General features: G+C 38.2%; 1 protein-coding gene across 7 annotated transcripts in view; it reads right to left on the bottom strand.

Annotated features, from left to right (window-relative positions):
- Positions 1-13838, bottom strand: part of LOC105227325 (uncharacterized) — a 77650-nt gene extending 63812 nt beyond the window's left edge. For 2 of the 7 annotated variants that reach the window (XM_049453541.1, XM_049453538.1), the window contains exons 1-8: positions 13687-13835; positions 12275-12703; positions 8888-8997; positions 8400-8550; positions 8118-8301; positions 6522-7171; positions 1539-1675; positions 26-215 (exon numbers count right to left, since the gene is read on the bottom strand). In XM_049453541.1, coding sequence (XP_049309498.1) covers positions 26-215; positions 1539-1675; positions 6522-7171; positions 8118-8301; positions 8400-8550; positions 8888-8997; positions 12275-12398 — 1546 coding nt within the window. In that variant the 5' untranslated portion in view covers positions 12399-12703; positions 13687-13835. Of the gene's footprint in view, positions 1-25; positions 216-1538; positions 1676-1810; positions 2461-4260; positions 4425-4487; positions 4645-4709; positions 4900-6250; positions 6388-6521; positions 7172-8117; positions 8302-8399; positions 8551-8887; positions 8998-12274; positions 12704-13686 lie in introns of those variants that run through there. The other 5 variants (XM_049453535.1, XM_049453540.1, XM_049453536.1 and 2 more) reach the window with 5 other exon arrangements.
- Positions 13839-22203: the final 8365 nt, after the last annotated feature.

Genomic DNA, 22203 nt, shown 5'->3' on the forward strand with positions numbered 1-22203 from the left:
TTTTTCAAATTATATTTTTTTTTACCCAAATCAGTAGGGGGCACTATATTCGATACAATGGTGCGGCACATTGGCCCACCCACCGATCTGAAGGCGCTCAAAGCAACCGCTAAGTACAAATGCCAAGGCTCTGAAGCCACACCCCGCACAATGCTGCTGACAATATCGCTGAGGAATGCAAGCAGTGCCAAAGTGACCACGGACATGCTGAAGACCTGTGAAAAGAGAGGAAAGTATTATAATAAGGTCTAAAAAATGTTAATTTAAGTCTTCAGTAGTGATCTAGCCACTAATAAACTTATCTTTGGTTACATATTACAATATTTAGGAATTATTAACTAGTTCCCTTAGTTCCGAAAAAAGTTTCGTCTTTGTAGCCCCAACGAACCTGAATTGAAAACCGGCCTAGCTCTGTGATCTCAATAATCCCTTCGGAAGATAGCTAATTCAGGCAAAGAACAGGTTGCCTCATGGTTACAATTGACGACTGACATATTTAGTGTTGATAATAGCGATTTGTGGGGGAAGGGAAATGCCTGTCATTCTTCCTTGCTATTAGGCGCCAATTCGAGGCGCCACTTGATCTCTCCAACGGAATAGAGATCTTCCTTCCTCTTCCTATGCTTTCACCGTCGGTCGACAACCTTTAAAGCTGGAGTGTTCTCTTCTATCCAGAAAACCTGACCTAGCCAGCGCAGCCGATCTCTTGATTCGCTGAACTATATCAATGTCATCGTATATCTCGTACCGCTCATCGTTCCATCGATTGCGGTACTCGCAGTTGCCAAGGCGCAAAGGACCTCAAATCTTCCAAACAAAAACGTTCTCTCGAACACTCCTAAGGTCGAATCGTTTCTGGCCACTCCCAAGTGAATGGCGTTCAGAAAACGAAGCTCACTTGCTTGAACTGCTACACATGACTCCATCTTTCTAACTCGGCTATAACCAAGTAAACGTTTTCTACGCCAATGAAGAAGAGTGAAGAGGGACTTGTAGAGTTTGGTCTTTGTTCATCGATAGAGGACTTTATTTTACCATTGCATACTCAGTACTATGTAGGATCTGTAGGCTAGAGTGATTCTGCGTTGGATTTCAAGGCTTTCTGCAGATTCACAATTAAACAAATTTCGATGAAATATCTCGCGAATTTGAGGAACCTGAACCATAAATGTTGGAGAACGGTACTACCGTCCCATCACTAGACCCAGAAAGTGACTATATATAAAATTGTGATAACGTGGGCTTGGTCATTTCTTATGACAGAAGGTTGATGTTTCGATGAAGCCTGCTCATAGTTGGACAACCTTAGATGGGAGACAAAAGTAGCTACTTCAGCAGAGACAATGTGTTTCACAACCAGGTTAAGCCATAGACGATCAAAAAACTACAATGACCAATTTTATCAGAACTAGAATCTCTTAAAAAGAAGGCAACTGAAAGATTGCTATATAACTAAGAAACTGTTTCCGATCACAACCCGTTATATAAACAATTTGAATTAATTTTAAAGTATATTAGTCATAGCTGAGTCGTCTCACCTTACGTAATATCAAGAAACCAACCAGGGCACCAAACATGGGCACCATATGACTAACCGTCTCGTAGAATGTGAAATCACGCACGGTCCAGTGGAATTTCTCACGCACGAATAAGTAGAAAACCGTCATGGCGCCATCTGTGAATGCAAGAATAATTAAAATTTATTCGTCAAAACAACTGTACATTCCACAATGATTACTATGTTCGTTATGTATACAGTTATTTACAGCTGTAGTACTGTTAGATAGATTTAATTTTGCAAGCAACTCACCGATTACGAATATCGACAGAAACATTGTGCCAGTTACAAGCCAAATAATGCTGCGATCGTAGTATGGCCGCGCCTTGAAGCACGTCACCAACATGTCCTTGATATGCACGTAACTGAAAAGTCCCGGCTTCTCCTCTGTGGATTCTGCTTCAGCACTTGCAGTTTTCATTGTGAAATTCTTCACATTCGTGTCCTTAGAAGCCTTTTCGCAAGCGCTAAGATCCGTTTTGCTTTCCTTTCCTGTGGCCTTGGCATCCTTTTGCTTCTCATCGGCGGTGACTTCAACAACTTTGCCTTCGGCATTTATAGTGAGCTCACTAATACGTTTTGCTGGCACATACTTTAACATGTCCAGACTATCGAGATTTGTACTTTCTATTTGTTTTTCTTTAATACTTTTTTGTGTGATCACTTTATCACAACAACCATTTAAAGTAGTTGTTGTACATTTGATTGTTTCGCTTGTTTCTTGTTTGGGACAATAATGCAGACTTTCTGGCACGCTGACGACGATGAAAACAGTTGCGCCGCACATGAGTAAACCGGATATGATGAATGTGGTGGTGGCACCAGTGGCAGCGTAAACGAAACTTGAGAGCAAAGAGCCGCCCATTAAGCCGATGAAAAAGAATGCTTCCATGAAAATCATTCTGAAATATGACAAGGGAATGAATTGTGTGTGTAAGATTAGAAAGTTATATAATTTAAAAATTCTTAAGCAAGCATTGCTGAGGAACTGAATCTTCCATTAATATTTGTCGCCCGAAATAGAAGACTAAGTTCAGTTACTATTTCCAATACGGTGAAGTATTTAGGACTCGAGCGAGTTAGAGAGCTTTTATGAAACCAAGGAGAGGGCAAGGATTGACTGCCTTGCACTGGCTCTAATGGGGCCTTCGTGTGGTGAATGGTCCTAAAAGAGACTTCACTCACAAGGAAGCTGGACAGCGTTCAACAATCGACATATGTACTTCAACATATGAGGTGCACCAAGGTTCACACCAACCATGACATATATTATACATAGATATACCCGGAAGCTTTATGGCCACGAAAGTTGCTCTCAGGCTCAAATAATCTGGTCTGGACTTGGAGAAACTGTGTTTGTCCTCAAGTAGCATTGGAAGGTGGACTGTGTTAAAAGAGTTTGACAAGTCCAACGCTATAAGGATTATCCTATCTGGGCGTTTATGACGCTAAGTACTGTGGTGGTGCTGTGCACTTTCGTAAGCCATGCTGCTGGTTTGCTAAACTCAGGTGGTGAGTGAAAGTCGGGTTTCCCAGAATCCAGTAGTGGGACCGCTCTTCCGATTTGCCACACATCGGGTATTTGGTGAGTAAGCTTACACTCGTCGAGACTAGGTGCTTTAGCATCAGCATGCTTGTTCCATCAAAGCTCAAGAATTTGGAAAATTTTGCTTTATAGTTGACACTCCGAACCTCCTCACCGGTGAAAGTAAGTCGTGAGCAGTATTTTGACATTTTTGCAGCCATCGGGTAACACATCGTTTGGCTTTGTCTATCGAAGGTTGTATGTATTACACCTAAACGAGGTGGAGTTTGGATGGAGCCTTCTAACATAGACGCCACAGAAAAATTCCTCAAAGCCCGGGTTGGACTCAATGCCAGCGCGAGTTATGATAATATGGCGCAACCCTGCTGCAAGATGACGATATGAATAATTTCTTTGGAGATTGTATCGTTGCCTCAGGAAATTCGAGTCAAATTTCTTGAAGATATCTCGTCAAACAAAAAAGTTTTCCATACAAACACATCATTTGCATCGTGCAGTTTACATGATAACTATAGTCAGTAGTGATCCGAGATCGGCAGCTTTGATGCTATAGTGGTCCAAGATCGGCCACATCTAGGCTGTAGGGCGGCTGCGTAAGCGTTAGGATGCCGGCATTGCTTAGATAACTGTTCACAAGAAGGCGGTGTGAACCGGGCGTTGTCGTGGTGCAACTTCCAATCGGCTGCGATGTCTTGTTTGACCCGATTGGCCCTTCATTTGAGTCTTTGGAGGACTTCCACGTAAAACTTGACGTTGTCAAATTCATGGTGAACGATAACTTTGAAATCAAAAAAGGACAATGAGCATCATTTTGGATTGCTCATTCTTTCCTTTTTCTGCATTTACGGCTTGCACCACTCACAGAAACACGTCGCGCGAAAATGTTTGCGCTGATTCTTCAGGTGCTCGGACCAGCCTCTCCTTCGTTAGCTAGGAACGCTCTATACCGAATCCAGTATGTTCCGAAGTACAGTCATGACGGGAGAAAATCAGTCCTATTACTTTCCGGACAAACCCTGTAATACATACATATGTCAGTTACAGGCTTTCCGAAGTTTTCTTCTGGGTATTGCAAACTTCGGGGCATACTTAATATATACTGTTCAGGGTATAATTATTTGAAATAAAATATTTAATTTAACTAATAATTAAAAAATATTTATTTATATTCGAACAATTCAATTTACTTAATTCTAACAAATATCACATAAGTTTGCATAATAACAGCTGATAGAACTAGTTAGTAGCATTCCTTGGCTATATCATTTCAATATAGACGCATAATGCTCTTTGTGGGAATATTTGAATCGCAAGACAACACTGAAAAAAAAATAATAATTTTAAAAATTTATCTAAAGTGAGTATGATTAATGCTTTACTTACATCAGAAATATGAAGGCGATTGCGTATAAAGCAGCGCTGACAATATTAAACAGACCCGGGTACATTTTCAAAGACTCTTTATAGATAACTGTGTAGAGCGGTGCTGCCAAAAAGGGCGCAATGGATTGCAAAACATTTTTTATAGAAAATATTTTGCCTAGTGAAAAGAAGAAGAACATGTTTTAGATATATGTAATTTTTTCAAATTATATTTTTTTTTACCCAAATCAGTAGGGGGCACTATATTCGACACAATGGTGCGGCACATTGGTCCACCAACCGATCTGAAGGCGCTCAAAGCAACCGCTAAGTACAAATGCCAAGGCTCTGAAGCCACACCCCGCACAATGCTGCTGACAATATCGCTGAGGAATGCAAGCAGTGCCAAAGTGACCACGGACATGCTGAAAACCTGTGAAAAGAGAGGAAAGTATTATAATAAAAAGGTCTAAAAAATGTTAATTTAAGTCTTCAGTAGTGATCTAGCCACTAATAAACTTATCTTTGGTTACATATTACAATATTTAGGAATTATTAACTAGTTTCCTTAGTTCCGAAAAAAGTTTCGTCTCTGTAGCCCCAACGAACCTGAATTGAAAACCGGCCTAGCTCTGTGATCTCAATAATCCCTTCGAAAGATAGCTAATTCAGGCAAAGAACAGGTTGCCTCATGGTTACAATTGACGACTGACATATTTAGTGTTGATAATAGCGATTTGTGGGGGAAGGGAAATGCCTGTCATTCTTCCTTGCTATTAGGCGCCAATTCGAGATACAATGTGCAGTCAGGTCCTTCTCCACTTGATCTCTCCAACGGAATAGAGATCTTCCTTCCTCTTCCTATGCTTTCACCGTCGGTCGACAACCTTTAAAGCTGGAGTGTTCTCTTCTATCCAGAAAACCTGACCTAGCCAGCGCAGCCGATCTCTTGATTCGCTGAACTATATCAATGTCATCGTATATCTCGTACCGCTCATCGTTCCATCGATTGCGGTACTCGCAGTTGCCAATGCGCAAAGGACCTCAAATCTTCCAAAAAAAAACTTTCTCTCGAACACTCCTAAGGTCGAATCGTTTCTGGCCACTCCCAAGTGAATGGCGTTCAGAAAACGAAGCTCACTTGTGTGAACTTCTACCCATGACACCATCCTCCTAACTCGGCTATAACCAAGTAAACGTTTTCTACGCCAATGAAGAAGAGTGAAGAGGGACTTGTAGAGTTTGGTCTTTGTTCATCGAGAGAGGACTTTATTTATCAATTGCCTACTCAGTCGAAAGTAGCAACTGTTGACAAGAGTGATTCTGCGTTGGATTTGAAGGCTTTCTGCAGATTCACAATTAAAAAAATTTCGATGAAATATCTCGCGAATTTGAGGAACCTGAACCATAAATGTTGGAGAACGATACTACCGTCCCATCACTAGACCCAGAAAGTGACTATATATAAAATTGTGATAACGTGGGCTTGGTCATTTCTTATTACAGAAGGTTGATGTTTCAATGAAGCCTGCTCATAGTTGGACAACCTTAGATGGGAGACAAAAGTAGCTAGTTCAGCAAAGACAATGTGTTTCACAACCAGTTTAAGCCATAGACAATCAACAAAAAACTACAATGACCAATTTTATCAGAACTAGAATCTTTTAAAAAGAAGGCAACTGAAAGATTGCTATATAACTAAGAAACTGTTTCCGATCACAACCCGTTATATAAACAATTTGAATTAATTTTAAAGTAGATTAGTCATAGCTGAGACGTCTCACCTTACGTAATATCAAGAAACCAACCAGGGCACCAAACATGGGCACCATATGACTAACCGTCTCGTAGAATGTGAAATCACGCACGGTCCAGTGGAATTTCTCACGCACGAATAAGTAGAAAACCGTCATGGCGCCATCTGTGAATGTAAAAATAATTAAATTTCTTCGTCAAAACAACTGTACATTCCACAATGATTACTATGTTCGTTATGCATACAGTTATTTACAGCTGTAGTACTGTTAGATAGATTTAATTTTGCAAGCAACTCACCGATTACGAATATCGAGAGAAACATTGTGCCGGTTACAAGCCAAATAATGCTGCGATCGTAGTATGGCCGCGTCTTGAAGCACGTCACCAACATGTCCTTGATATGCACGTAACTGAAAAGTCCCGGCTTCTCCTCCGTGGATTCTGCTTCAGCACTTGCAGTTTTCATTGTGAAATTCTTCACATTCGTGTCCTTAGAAGCCTTTTCGCAAGCGCTCAGATCCGTTTTGCTTTCCTTTCCTGTGGCCTTGGTATCCTTTTGCTTCTCATCGGCGGTGACTTCAACAACTTTGCCTTCGGCATTTATAGTGAGCTCACTAATACGTTTTGCTGGCACATACTTTAACATGTCCAGACTATCGAGATTTGTACTTTCTATTTGTTTTTCTTTAATACTTTTTTGTGTGATCACTTTATCACAACAACCATTTAAAGTAGTTGTTGTACATTTGATTGTTTCGCTAGTTTCTTGTTTGGGACAATAATGCAGACTTTCTGGCACGCTGACGACGATGAAAACAGTTGCGCCGCACATGAGTAAACCGGATATGATGAATGTGGTGGTGGCACCAGTGGCAGCGTAAACGAAACTTGAGAGCAAAGAGCCGCCCATTAAGCCGATGAAAAAGAATGCTTCCATGAAAATCATTCTGAAATATGGTAATGGAATGAAATGTGCGTGTAAGATTAGAAAGTTATATAATTTAAAAATTCTTAAGCAAGCATTGCTGAGGAACTGAATCTTCCATTAATATTTGTCGCCCGAAATAGAAGACTAAGTTCAGTTACTATTTCCAATACGGTGAAGTATTTAGGACTCGAGCGAGTTAGAGAGCTTTTATGAAACCAAGGAGAGGGCAAGGATTGACTGCCTTGCACTGGCTCTAATGGGGCCTTCGTGTGGTGAATGGTCCTAAAAGAGACTTCACTCACAAGGAAGCTGGACAGCGTTCAACAATCGACATATGTACTTCAACATATGAGGTGCACCAAGGTTCACACCAACCATGACATATATTATACATAGATATACCCGGAAGCTTTATGGCCACGAAAGTTGCTCTCAGGCTCAAATAATCTGGTCTGGACTTGGAGAAACTGTGTTTGAACATTCGCATGATTTGACTTCATACAAGATCTTTTAGATCATGTGTTCTGAGCAGAAGCCGTTGCTGTAAATGGGCAGTTAACTTCTGTATGGATGTTTCAAAGCTTGGAAAGAATGTTGGTATAGTGGTATTTTGTCAGAAACTCTTTCTCAACTTTAGCTTCGGACCCCCTGACTGTTGTAGCGTTTTCCAAGCCGAGTTTGCTGCCATTATGGTAGCGCTAGATTTAGTGCCCCCACTTCCTTCTTGATTGTACTGACTTTGCGAGATTAAGGCTTAAGCACTTGAGAGCTCACTCTTTCTGATATCTCAACGTGCTGGTGGAAATAGAATTATGCGCGTAATGAAATTTACATTGACCACTAGACGCTATGCCGACTTATGAGAGCTGATACAGAAGGACTGCATATGTAGTTCAAATACAATCTCTAGATGAGCCATCGAACCTAACTTAACCTACCATGCATACATATATTTCCATACATACCTATAGGGTCTCGTCTTTGTGTCGGTAACATCGGATATAAAGCAGAAAGCTGCCACAGAAAACACACAATTTCCACCTAAAACGGAGTGTGGCACCACAGCCAGCACGTAGTACCAAGGATTCACTGGCTGATAGACGGCTATTTGACAAATCACCGCCGCGATAATGTAGGTGAAGGAGAAGCCTATGGATTTCCAAAATATACACATTTAGAAAATTATTTATTTATGTACATATGTATTAAAAATTATAGACAGTTTTATAAAATATATATTGGCGTACCTATCATTGAGATGACCAGCAGAGGCTTGCGGCCATAATGATCCGACCACGAGCCAATGAAAACGCCACACAACGCCGGCACAATGCTCTCCAATAGTGTGCGTATCATAAACAGATTTGCCACGTACGGCTGCACTTCGGTTTCAATTTTCTATTAAATACCAAAATCAGGTAGCATAACAAATATGAATGAGAAAACATATGCAATTGCATTTGGTGATAAGTAAATATTATTAAAATTATTGCGTGATTGCGCAAGGCACGCAAATTGCCCTGTAGGAAAAATTTGCAAAAGATACTTGTATATTTAATTTTAACTGATTTTGATAGCACTCAGTTAACGGTTACTTAATATAGTAACTGCAATTCATCATATGTAAAAGGTGTGCAAATTTTTTTAAAACAATATTTTTACTACAGTGTTTATTTCATTGCATGTACGAGTATGTAGTCCGATTTATATTTACATATGTTTATGTGAAAATTACCGTTGCTTGTTCGCTGGCGTTTTTTGTGCCCAATTCTTCGCAAATGCTTTCATTGTAATTGAATACTGTTGTACAGGCCTGATATATGATTTGATTTCGTAGTATGGTGCCTGCAGTGGAGAAAATAACATGATAAAATGTAAAGCAATTAATTTTCGATTGAAACGAATCTTATTAAAAAACACTTAGATCATCCAGTCTAGATAAATATAATGAGCCATCAAATGAGCGGTTAAAGCCACGTGCATTGTTTGTAATGAATTGTGGACTTTAATTTTTTTTCATTGCTAGATTACTGCATGAATGCATTAGCCATTCGGAAGTGACATAAAATTGGCAAAATCATTCGTCTGTCGAAGAAAAGCAAGTCATGCACAAGAATCTGGAATAAACGAGCCCTATATGGTATATAAAACAGTCAAGACCACTGAGTTTCGTAGAGATAATACACTAAATCGCAGCGTTATGTTATCGAAGTTAAGGGGCTTCAAAAAATCGTTTTTTTTATTTCTTATTAAATTCTACAATACCTCTAGAATATTGTCTGGAATTTTAAACTTGATCCGAGTAATCGTTACGGAGATACAGCCTTAAGAACTGTATTTTTGAAGTCGGTTGGCAAGATTTCTCGAGGACTACTCAACCGATCTTTATAAAATTTTACACAGGTCTGCGAGAGACAATTCTTAAACACTTGGACGACGGATTTTTTTCGATTATAACTGCCTGCAGAAAGAAAAATGTCGCGAAATTTTCACTAAAATTTTCAGTTTTTTGTAAAATTGTCTGCCGAAAGACCAATTTTCAGTTTGTTTTTCCTTCGTCCAAGTTCTAAGTTAAGGTTTCAACTAAAACTCGTATCTTTCACTTTAGATGATCCTGTAAGGAGTTATCCTGCCAACGCGGGCGCATTTTTAACCGAGAGGTCACCGGAAATGGCGCAGCAATGGCCGAGTTCAAAATATTTTTTTCCAAAAATTTCACGATTTCTTTGTTAATAAAACAATAAAAAATTCTAATAAAATATTCAATTTTTTATATGAGAAAAAATTTTTTAAAAAAGGCTGTTTTTTACCAGAGGAAACCCATGTAACCCCTTAAAAGAACAGTCAAAAAGTAGTAGTACTTGTGTTTGTAGAGACAAAAAACCAAGTAAATTTGAGGGATCCTGCCGAGTTGATGGTCTTTGGGAGAATATAAATCCAGCTCTCTTGAATTTCGAATTTTCTTATCATACAACTAAGAATGGTTATGACTAGGGTTGCGATTTTTTTACTTGAAAAATTTTGGTATTAAAAAATAAAAATTTGGGATTTAAAATTGAAAATTTTTAATTTGAATGAAGTACGCAAGAGCGAAAACATTTACAACATTTTTTTTTATTCTGAATTTAAAATTAAAAATATTTTTTTCTATGGTGATTTATTATTGACTACCTTTAAAACGAAAAACCATCAACAGCGACTATTACATAGTTTGGGCTGTTTGATGGACGAAATCGAATACTAATGAAGAGGAGGAAAGTACAATTGCTAATATTTCCTGCTGTCAAGTTTTTTCTATGGGATACCATAAGTTTTTTTTATTTGTCTGCTTGTTTTGAATGTAGTAGTTCTCCATACAATGACCTAGGAGTTTTTTTGATCTGGTCAATAATCGAATTTTGGCAACACTAAATCAACTTTTTTTGAAGCACCGACATGTTTAAATAACAATTCGATTTAAAAGAACGAAAGGGCAGAAGATTTATCAACTGAGATCCTTCGAATCATAAGTTTAGAATCAGAAACGTTTTAGCAAAAAATGGAATACCCTACGAAGTATATACATATATACATGACGAACGGGGGTCTATCCATTTGTCGAACTTATTGTACATATCGAGGCACTACATGTAGCTGCCAAATATTCTGAAGGATTAGAATCAAGATAACATGTGAAGGGCATTTATTATTTCTTGTATACATCACATTATTTTGTCACTTCGAAGATTTTGATGTTAGTAGAGTTGAGTACGAGGTATTGGTATGTATATTGTGACAAAAAAGCACACGTTGGAAGACATGCCTCGTTCTGGACGACCTTCAACCTCTTCAACTGATGAAATGAAAATAATACAAAAAAATAACGATATGGGTGCTTGGAAATCGTCAGGCAAGTGTTAAAGAGTTGGTAAGAGAGTTCGATATTTCCTGCGAGTTTGTTCAAATGATTTCGGTGGATATTTTTGTATGAAACGCGTTATTGATCGACTCTTTCGGATAAAGCTGAGTTTTCTTCGAAAAGTGTACCGTAAACAGGTATCTTTAGACATGCTTGGTCGTACGAATTCCACATTCGTGGAGCGCATTATAAATGACGATGAGACGTGGGTATATGAGTTTGACATACAAACAAATCAACAATCAACGGAATAGACGGAAAAAATCCGCCGAAACCAATAAAAACACTCTACAGTCGCTCAAAAATCAAGCTGATGCTCATTGTTTCTTTCAATATTCGTGGCTTGATGCATCCGGAAGGACAGAAGGTCAATAAGAAGTTGTATTTGGCCGTATCGAAGCGTTTGTGTAAGAACATCTGTCGAAAACGGCCGGAATTGCAGAAGAACAATTCATGGATTTTAACGATGATAATGCACTATCGCATCGAGTCACGACTATGACTGAATTTAAAGCCAAAAAGACAATGAATACCACCGATCAACCACCGTATTCATCAGATTCAGCTCCGTGTAATTTTTTCTTGTTTTCCAAACTGAAATTGCCGCTCCGTGGAATCCGTTTTCAGTCGATCGAAGAGATAAAACAAAGGCCTTCCCAAAAAGTGCATGAAAAGTGCTTAGGACTAGAAAAATCGTTGGCATAAATATATTACATTTGGTGGAGATTACTTTGAGAGCGAGAAAATAAAAAAAATGTTGATGAATACTTAAATATTTTGCGTTTTAGTTACAATTTCCGGGTACTTTTTTGTCACAAAACGATAACGACAGTGACTGAATTGCAATCCATATTCTAGTAATTCGAAAACCGAAGAATTTTCTGGCATTTATCGGCGATGCTATAAATATTTGAGGACTTCCGATTTGATATAGAGAGACAAAAAAAGACAAATTTATAAACCAGTCACTTCTTTACTGCATATTGTTATACATAGATCGTTATTCGGTCCACTATCTTTAACAACAGAAATAATAATATTTTAGCTTAGAATTTGCATGTCATTGTTTTCAATTTCTCAGCCCGATTTGGTAGCCCCAAAGGCAAAGTTCAAGCTTTGCGTGTGTCAAAACTTGGTTACGTATGAATGGCTACAATTATGAATTAAAAGACAAAAACATATTTACTGGCGTCTGATTTTATTACAAGCGCCAATTTTAATTACCGGATAGACTATGCGCAAAGACCAGCACAAAAACGATCGGTTCGATGTAGTACATGTGGAATACTTTGCGCCATTGCAGCTGCTTCACGCGCGCCAACATTGTTGTGGCCACTTTTTCAACCATTTTTTTTGTCTAATTTGTTTAACGGTTTATATTCAAATTGTTGTTTTTAACTTATATTAAATTTATATTTAAATTTAATTTTAAATTTATATTTAAATTGTTAAAAACTGCGCCACTTTTTAGTTAATTTTTTTTTTTTGTATTTTTTCTGCTTTCCTCACACGCTTACAACATTTTACGATAAAACTTTTGAATTACCGCAAGCGTAACTGTTTCGTGTGACGGCCCATCAAATACTGAACGATTCGAACACTACGCGACCGTCAGCCAATGTGTTGGCCAATCTGTTAATAACTTCGCAAACACTACAAATGTTATGAATAGATTTAGAATTTAATTGAAAACTCTTAATTTATACAAATACATACATATTTATGTATTTATAAAAAAAAGAAAAATCTCCACTATCCCGAGCGATACGAGAAATTGTTTTCTTTTTTAGCTTTTTCACCATAAAACGTGATCAAATCGAGATGAAGTGTCACAGTAAACCAATTATAACATACATACGCACATACACATAACGGGTGTTTTTTCGACATGTGGTTTTCAATGAGCATCGTCCAGCGCGTCGCTAATTCGAGCAACCATTGTTCGGTTTCCCTAGTGGATAATGCAGATCCTCGGAGATGTCGAACAGAGAACGCTATTACTGCTGTCGAGCAGAGTATCGTAGAAGATGCGAATGTGTCCAGCCCCCATTGCACGCAAAAATTGAAGCCAACCGAACCATCAAGCGCGCCGCAAAGTTCCCGATTTTCCCAAGAAACTTTTGTTCAACGACGAAGCTCATTTTTGGTTGAAGTCGTCCACAAAAAGTCACTGTATGGTATGCTCCATGGGCAGAGGGAATCATAGATTCGTATTTCTTCAAAAACTAAACCGGCCATTATATTACGGTCACTGAGCAACACTATAGAGCCATGATTAATGTCCTTTTTATGCCTGAATTGGGGGGTATTGATGTGGACGTCTTTTGGTTTCAACAAGATGGTGCTATGTGCCACACAGCCAACGAGATAATCAATTAATTGAAGGAAACGCGACGTAGGCGTGGAATGGCATCCAAGTTCGTACGATTTAACACCGCTGGACTGTTTTTTCTTATTTTGGGGTCCTGTAAGATCGCTTTTCTCTTTTCGAAAACCACACGTCTAAAAAAACACCTTTTATATATATGTATAGATATGTATGTATATTTGTAATAACATTAATAATAGAAAATAGCGCCGCCTATTCCGTTAACGCTTCGCTAGTTCTGCGAGCTATTTATTGACATTCTTTCCACCTGTTTGTATATCTCACTATCACCGCCGCCTTGTTGGTGCGAATATATTGATCATCACTAGCGTTGCTTGAGTGTCGCGCGCACGCATCCGCTCCAAGTCGGAATTAATTTGAAACTAACTTCATTGTCGTGGTTATCACGAAAAAATCGTCTCATGTGAAGTCGCTGGATGAATTGAATAGGTAAAAAAAAAACATAACAAAGATTTACGTAAATACACAACTAAGCGGTAGCACACGAAAACAAACATAAGTCTGTATGTATGAACTAGTATGTTGGTACGAATTATAGAGATTTATGTGTATAAACAAATCGTTAAGCGTTCGAAGATACCTAGTTACAGCCATCAATACATACATACATACATATGTGCATATGCGTATGAATAAGCATATTTGTGTTTCGACACGAGATTAAACGATCAAGCGATCCGAACAATTAATTTGGTTTAATTTTAATTAATATTTATATCATTTGTTGTCTGTATGTTAGACAGATAGTTTTAGTATAAGCACGCACAATGAACATATACATATATATATTGGTCTACAACTTTGCTTCCACCGTTTTCCAATAGATATCTTTAGGGTCATATATATTGAATGGAGTAATAGACTAATGATCTACTGATTTCAGTCAATTAGTTATTGTTATGCATAGTTTTTCATGCTACGAAGAAAAAGAGAAAGCTAAGCAAGTTAATATAACGTTCGTTTGTGAGTTGAGTGCTACAACTAACTGCAAGCTCATTTCATGATCTCTTCCAAGTATGCCGAAATCCTTCTCCATTTCACGTTTCTTCGTGTTCTTGTTGCGGTTGGCGGAGTGGCGTCTTATGAGGCGAAGGAACACGCTTCCAACGTCCCATATCATTTTCCGAAACCTCGCCTAGAGAATGTCGTCTGCCTGCTTAGAGATCTGAAAGCTGTAGCTTTGGCCGCCACATTCATTTAAAAACACGCCGTGCTCAATATACTCCAGTCGGTGGTCGACATTTCCGGATTCTAACATTGCAGTGTCTGCAGCGAATATTCCGGGTCGACCACGCGAGGTTTGATGAACTTCGCTTTAAGCACATATAGAATGTTGCTATGGTCCACCACCTCCAGTTCCCTTATCCAGGTTCGCAACGGGTGATCTTTATATTTCAGTATTTAACTGAACCATTCTGCACCATTAAATGACTGCATTGGTGCGTTTGGTTCCGAGCCCATCCTAGAGAAAAGGGTTTTCAATAGCTCCATCTCCACTGCTCCAGCGATATCTATCCCAGCGGATTACTGCGATCGATAAGCGTCACAATCAAATGCCGTTTTGCAATCTCACTGACTGCCGACGTTGCTTTGGACGTTGTTGGCTTGTCGTCCGCATGATTGACGTTCAGCTTCTCCGCTACGTCCACGCGTTTTCTCTTTTCGAGGCTACTCTCGGTTCGCTCTCTGTCGAATGCTGCCTTTTTCAGCGGTATATTCCTCTTTTCTTTTTCTTCGTTATAGCTTGCAACGTTTTTTTTTTTACTCATGGACCGTGGCACCCGGCGCTATAGAACTGCCTTGTCAGAGGAAGTGTGGCCACAGCTTTAAAACCGCTGTCCTTGTCGGTTGGTAACCGTCTCGACTCCCACCGACGCTTGGATTGATATCCGGGCCCGCTTCAAGCCCGACAAGTATCTCTATATCAATGGCTATTGTATTCCCACATTCATTTCCCTTTGAAGTTGCGTATGAAGCAGTCTAACGTAGGGAGAAGAATGGGGAAATACAGCAGCCTTCGCTAGAAGCAATGTCATAATGCAGCCAGTCCGAAGGCAGCTTTGACACCACGGTTGTACAAGCTGCGATACCCATTGCTTAGTCGACACCCGCGCGGAGGATAGAGCTAAAAATAAAATTTGCCGACTTTTTTTTCTAATGAATAACGGAAAATCTTTGTGTTATAATTGCAAGTTTGTAAGGATTGAGAATATAAGAACTTTATGATAACATCGTAATTTCCTCCCAAGTGTAGGTAGGTAAACTGGCTGTCTCACGACGCACCTAGGCTGTAGAGAGACCTATTGTGTTACCACCGGGACTCTCTGAACCATTCCGTCTGATGAAGTTCATTAGCGTGATAAGTTTTATCTGAGCAACCTCCGAGACCCCGTCAAGAAACCCTCGATCGATAGTTGCAATTCATTTTGTATATAGAGGTTTTCAATCGCATGGAAGATCTTTGCTAGTATCCTTCTTCTATCGTTACAGTCTTTGTGTTGGCCAATAATTCATGAACAAGCAACGACGTGTGAGTTTTAACTAACGAAAATCATAAAAACATTTCTCTTCCTTAACGATTGCGTATTTCGGGGCCTGTACATTGTGACAAAAAAGCACCGTGAAATTGTAAAAAACTTCCCCGGCAAATAATATTAAAAAAAAATTATTTTGCTGAGTTGGTAAGGCTCTCAACCAGACTGTTTACAGTAGCTGCTTAAGTCGGTACAGCTCAGTAGTGCGTTGCAAGTTTTACAATAGATAAAAATATCGAAAAAAGAATTTGTCTCAAGTTTTGTATTTCTAACCAAATTTTGTGTGCGGGCTTATTGCAAATTTTGAGAAATGCTCACAATGATTCAAAAGTCCACGACTGGTACAAAGCCTTCAAAGACGGTCGAGATCGTTGAAGACATGCCTCGTTCTGAACGATCTTCGACATCTTCAACTGATGAAAATATTAAAAACGTGAGGGATATCGTGCTTGAAAATCGTGAAGCAAGTGTTAGAGGGATGGCAAGAGAGCTCGACATCTCTCGCGAGTCTATTAAAATGGTTTTGGTGGATATTTTGGGTATGAAGAGCATTCTTTATTGAGGTTTAATGTTTTATAATATTATAGTAACAAAATATGATATTAATTTAATTTAAGTAATTTTTTATTTTTTTTTTTTTATTTTAAATTACTTAATTAATTTTAATTTTAAAGTTTTAAAATTCAATATTTGTAAATAAATTTTTTAAAGCAGCTATTTTAAAGCAGATGCAACGAAAAAATGTGTTTTCAATATTTTTTGAACCCAACCCATCATTTACATATTCTAAAGCTCAAACTGTTGTAACTGATAGCGTTTCTATTGAAATAAGACCCTATCATCTGGTATTGTCTTAATATTTGTTGACAAGAAACGTGTTTAAACAAAGCATACCTGTGAAAATATGTCAACACTCAACAATTATTACAAATATATTGTTGTATTGGAAAAACTAATAAATAACAACAATAACCAGTAAATATTTTCTGTCGAAAACTGTCGCCTACAAACTCCAAACATGACAAAGGAATACCAAATACACTGCTTGACATTGTAGATAAAACCGAAACAAAGTATAATAGTTTGTTTACCTGCCGCAGCGGTCGTTCACCAAGGACACCAGCCACGCTCATGTTTATCCTTTTTTAATTTGCCGCTCTTTAAATATTTAACTATTAATTATGGCGCGGGACAAATTCCAAAGTGAACGAGAACAAAATATCAAACTAATTTAATTGCAATAAGTATTAATAATTATTATTAAACACTTCAAAGCGCATTTGCGATTAGGCAATAACAAGAAAAAAATCTATTATCGCACACATTTGCATTTGCGATTTCAGCTGTTCCGGTTTCATTCACCCATAGTTGATGACAGGTAATCGCTGATAATTGTTTTTGCATATTTTTTTGCAAATTTATGCACACTAAAAATACTTAATTACATATTTACATTTATGTGCATGTGTATGTGTGTGCGCGCCTGTGAACAAATATAAATATTTGGAATTATTTGTACGGAAACCATTATTGGAACAATTCAATTGTTCGCACTCTCTCCCATGCACACACACACATACGCACATTCTCTCAAACAAAAACATACTTAATCATCGTTACCCGGCAAATTTCGCGATATCTATATACGTATGTATGTACATATGTATGTATGTATGTAGGTATGCCGGTTCATGTTACGTGAGATTATTAGGAATTCGGGGCATGTTTCACTCAATGGACGCGAACTCGTTGCAAGTTCAATGCTGAAATTCACACATGAATGCTCATTTAAATATTATACTCGTATGCACTTTCAGCCATATACACTTTCCTTGTCATTAAAAAAAAAACATAAAAAACACAACCAAAAACTAAGCTTCAACCACAAAACAAGTTGTCAATTGGAAAGCACGACCTAAAAATAAAGCAACTTTGATTTAATTGAAAATGGGATTCACCACAGATGAAATTTGTTAACAGCTAATGATGACTTGCAACTTGCTAGGTCATTAAGGTTTTTGAGGTGCTTACATACGCGGTTTTCACTAAGATAAAAAAGTATAGGGTGTGTTTTAGAAGCATTGAACATTTATTTAAAATAAAATATAGAAAAATTCGGCAAATTTTATGGGTTAGTGGCGTCTGCCACGTTTGAAGACTTCTTCTTGTTATTTATTGGCGTAGACACCGCTTATCCGGTTATAGCCGAGTTCACAACGACGCGCTAGACGCTCTTCCATTTCACTGTTTGAGCCAATTGAAAATTCCAAGTGTAGCCAGGTTCTTCCAACGGAGTGCAGGTCTTTTTCTCCTTCTCCCTGCGGGTACTGTGTCGAATACTTTTAGAGGTGGAGTGCTTCCGTCCATACGGACGACATGACCTAGCCAGCGTAGCCGCTGTCTCTTAATTCGCAGAACTATATCAATGTCGTCGTATATCGCGAACAACTCATCGTTCCATCGAATGATATATTCAACGTGACCAACGCGCAAAGGACCATAAATCTTTTGCAAAACCAGATGTTTTCATCGTCCATACCTCTGCACCATATAGCAGGACGTGGATGATGAGTGACTTGTAGAAATATAATATTTGTTCCTCGAGAGAGAACTTTACTTCTCAATTCCCTACCCAGTCCGAAGTAGCACCTGTTGGCAAGAGATATTTTGCGTTGTATTTCGAGACTGACGTTGTTATTGCTATTAATTCTGATTCCAAGATGGACGAAATTATCTACGACTTCGAAATTATGACTCTCAACAGTGATCTTATAGAAAATTTTACCTTCTCTAATCAGCTCTACAGCTCGAATTATTTTCTCCTAGAGTAGGTTGAAGAAGTGACACGAAAGGGAGTCGCCTTGTCTGAAACCTCGTTTGATATCGAACGGCTTGGAGAGGTCCTTCCCGATCCTGACAGTGCCTTTGGAATTGCTCAGCGTCAATTTACACAGCCGTATTCATTTTTCGGGGATACCAAATTCAGGCATAGCGGCATAAAGTCAAAAGATTGTCTCAGTTCAACTTGCATTACTTTTTCCAGCTCACTATTAACGCCACGAATGTTGTTTTCCTGTGGTTTGAATAAAACCTGTATGTGGTAAAAGAAACCTTTTGGAAAATGACGTTTTTCCTCTTAACATACCAGTATATCAATGTACCCATTCAACCAAAAGAGGTTCTGAACGAAATTTTTAGTTATAATCACTGGACTTGTGACGCGCTTGATGGTCGTTCGGCTTCAATTCTTGCACGAGTTGGATTAAGTAGGCCTGCAAATACAAGATTTTCAATAAAGTGGACAAAGCTCCATTCGGGTCGTCTTCGGTACTCCGCTCCACAGAAAGTATGTACATATAATTGTATATTGTATGTATATGACTTAACGCTATTGTGAACTCACAGTATATACGCTTCAACAGATGTCATTCATGATCTTAATCTTCGCTCATAACTTTCAAACGCGGAACTTCTTATTTCTCGAGCTATTAAAGCTCCATTAATAAAAATTTATTCATGTCTATGAAACATCACCAGGCATTAATTGGCATAAATAGTAATATATTCCTTTTTGTGCATGATAAGTGTCATCGAAGGCAAACCGCAAAGATTCACGATTCAAAGATTTGAAACGTAAACTGTCTACTTTTGTTTAATATGTAAATAAATGCAAAATTTTATGCAACATCATCATAACAGCTAAAGCCAAAAAACAAGAAGGAAAATTTAAAATAAATAATAAACTAATTTGGCTCTGTGACTATCACGATCAAGCACCGAAGTGTATGCAGATCATTTAAGCGGAACTTCGAAAAACAAGTGAGTGGTCGAGAAGATAAGGCGAAGTAATAAAGGGCGATCCATTTTGAAGTTCCCTACTTTTATAAAGAAAAAACCCACAAACTTCAAACTTAATGAGGTATGTTTGTTATCATGTGAAAGAACATTTTTGGCAATTATTTTTTGAAGATTATCTCTTTCAAATGTTGGCAGCGGCTACGTCTCAGATGGTCTATCCGTTGAGCCCAATTTTCGAAGACATACATGTTACCCATTGCATAAAAATGGGCCTCATTACTGAACAAAATTTGGCTCGAAGACGTCAGATCTTTTTGAAACTTTTCAAGACCCGATAAAGCGAAGTGATATCGAATTCTTGCACAAGCTGTATTTTATACGCTTTCAATTTAAGATCTCGACGTAAAATGTGCCAAGTCGTTCCATACGTCAGTCCGAGTTGTTGCGAACGGCGCCGAATCGACTCTCCACGGTCTTCGTGTACACTCTCAGCTACGGTTATATTTATATTTTCTAGACTGCGTGCTGGACGTGGTCATTAATGAATGCTGGGTCTCAAAATGTGTGATGTGGAATAGTATGCTCAGTAATGCGATTATGTTTACCATAAGTTTCTTTACGGAACAGGCATTTTCGTAATAATGTTGAATGATTTGTAAACGTTGTTCAGGGTAAGTCCTTCCATGATTAAAGGCCAAACAATATTAAACAAAAATAACATGACAGCTTGACACAACTCACGCGTGATCTATCAAAATAGGCTATTTAAAAAAGTACCTCTACTTGGATCACCCGTTACAATTAATGTAGATGCGAAGCTCTTCAAAATGATTGCTATGATTTACATTATATTAAATAATAATTGTTAGTATTATTTTGTTTAATTCCTCTTTGTCGCCGGAATAGTCTATATTCATGTCACTTCGCACTCGGATAATTGTAGCTGGTAGGAATCGGTTTTTATGTAACATTATTTGTCAGATTTGATTTTTGCGAAATATATTCATATCACAAATTTAGAGAAATTGTTTTTTTTTGTGGAAACAATCAAGTTTAATGGTCAGACCAATTGTAAATAACGCAAATATGTTAGTTGTCATTTTAAAATGAAAGTATATACGAGTATAAATTAAATATTGAAGCCCTCACTGAAAATTACGTGTACAGTAAAAATTCTATCCAGGGCAAACTTTCACACCAGCCCAATTATCGACGGATGCGCCCTGCACGCGACGTTTCCTTTTATTTTCGTGACACATTTCACGTGTAATACCTTGGCATTTTTACATAGAACACGTCCAAGCTAACTCGTCTCGCGGTAATAAAAGGTGTTGCAACTTGCAGGTTTGGGGACGTGCACGGCAAGATGGATCACTGTTGGGTGTCTTTCTAGTAATGGTAACCGAGTATTCTCCATTTCGTTTTGTAACTGCTTGCATATCGGTTCGCCGAATTATCTGAACTTCATCCTTAGAGTCGATCGTAGTGATACTCTCCTGTCGCATGGTGAAAATGGCCTGGTCACTGCCCGTACATATATATGTATTTATACCTATTATATTTATATACAAGTATATCTCTAACATTTCTGTCGATTAAATATACACAAGTAGCCAGGGGCATATAAATTTCCTACTATTTTCTGGGATCGCTATACTGCTATGTCCTGGAACCCACTGCATTTTATTGAGAAATAGAATGTTAGATCCACTAGCGATCAAAGCATTCCTTCACTATCTTTGACGAAACTTTAAGAGACTTTAGTGAATACAAATCCGCTTGGCTATCTGTAAACATAAATATGTATGTTCCTTTTTGTGTTTCTTCTCAGAACGAGAAGGCTTTCTTTATTTACAGAACAAGTCTATGGGCAGTAAATGTAAAATAACGTTTAGCGTTTGTAAAGTACTGCAGCTGCTTCCTTTACCTTAGATTTAATTTCCATTTCTGTCTAAAATTAGACCTCAGTAGCTTGCTTTATACCTTATTGTAAGCCTGGTACCATTTCATAATTTCCGGAGTTTGTGTTTCCTAGTGAACAATATGAGCTCTGCCTTGCTAGAATTTAAATTTACACCGCACAAAACGTATCAGCGATTTATGTCGTTTAATTTGTTAATGTAAGTTACGATATGTACCCGCTTCTTTTCCTGATCTAATAACATTTTATTCATTTTCCCGAGCCCCAGAAGTGGAGATAACACGCCTCATTGCTTTGTACTTCTTTTACCTCTGCACTGAAGCTGAAGCTCCCAGCAAACAATTTTCCAAGAGGTTCAGAGATACCCAATCTTTGAGCCCCCAGTATGGCCTTGGCTGTATGTTATTAAAGGCGTCTTCTATGTCTAGGCAGGCTATAAGAGTGTATTCTTATACCTCCACAGATTTTCCAATCTCTGCTACCACTGGGCTTAGTGCTGTTTCCATGAATT

The sequence above is a fragment of the Bactrocera dorsalis genome, chromosome 3 (assembly GCF_023373825.1).
Source record: "Bactrocera dorsalis isolate Fly_Bdor chromosome 3, ASM2337382v1, whole genome shotgun sequence".
NCBI lineage: Eukaryota > Metazoa > Arthropoda > Insecta > Diptera > Tephritidae > Bactrocera > Bactrocera dorsalis.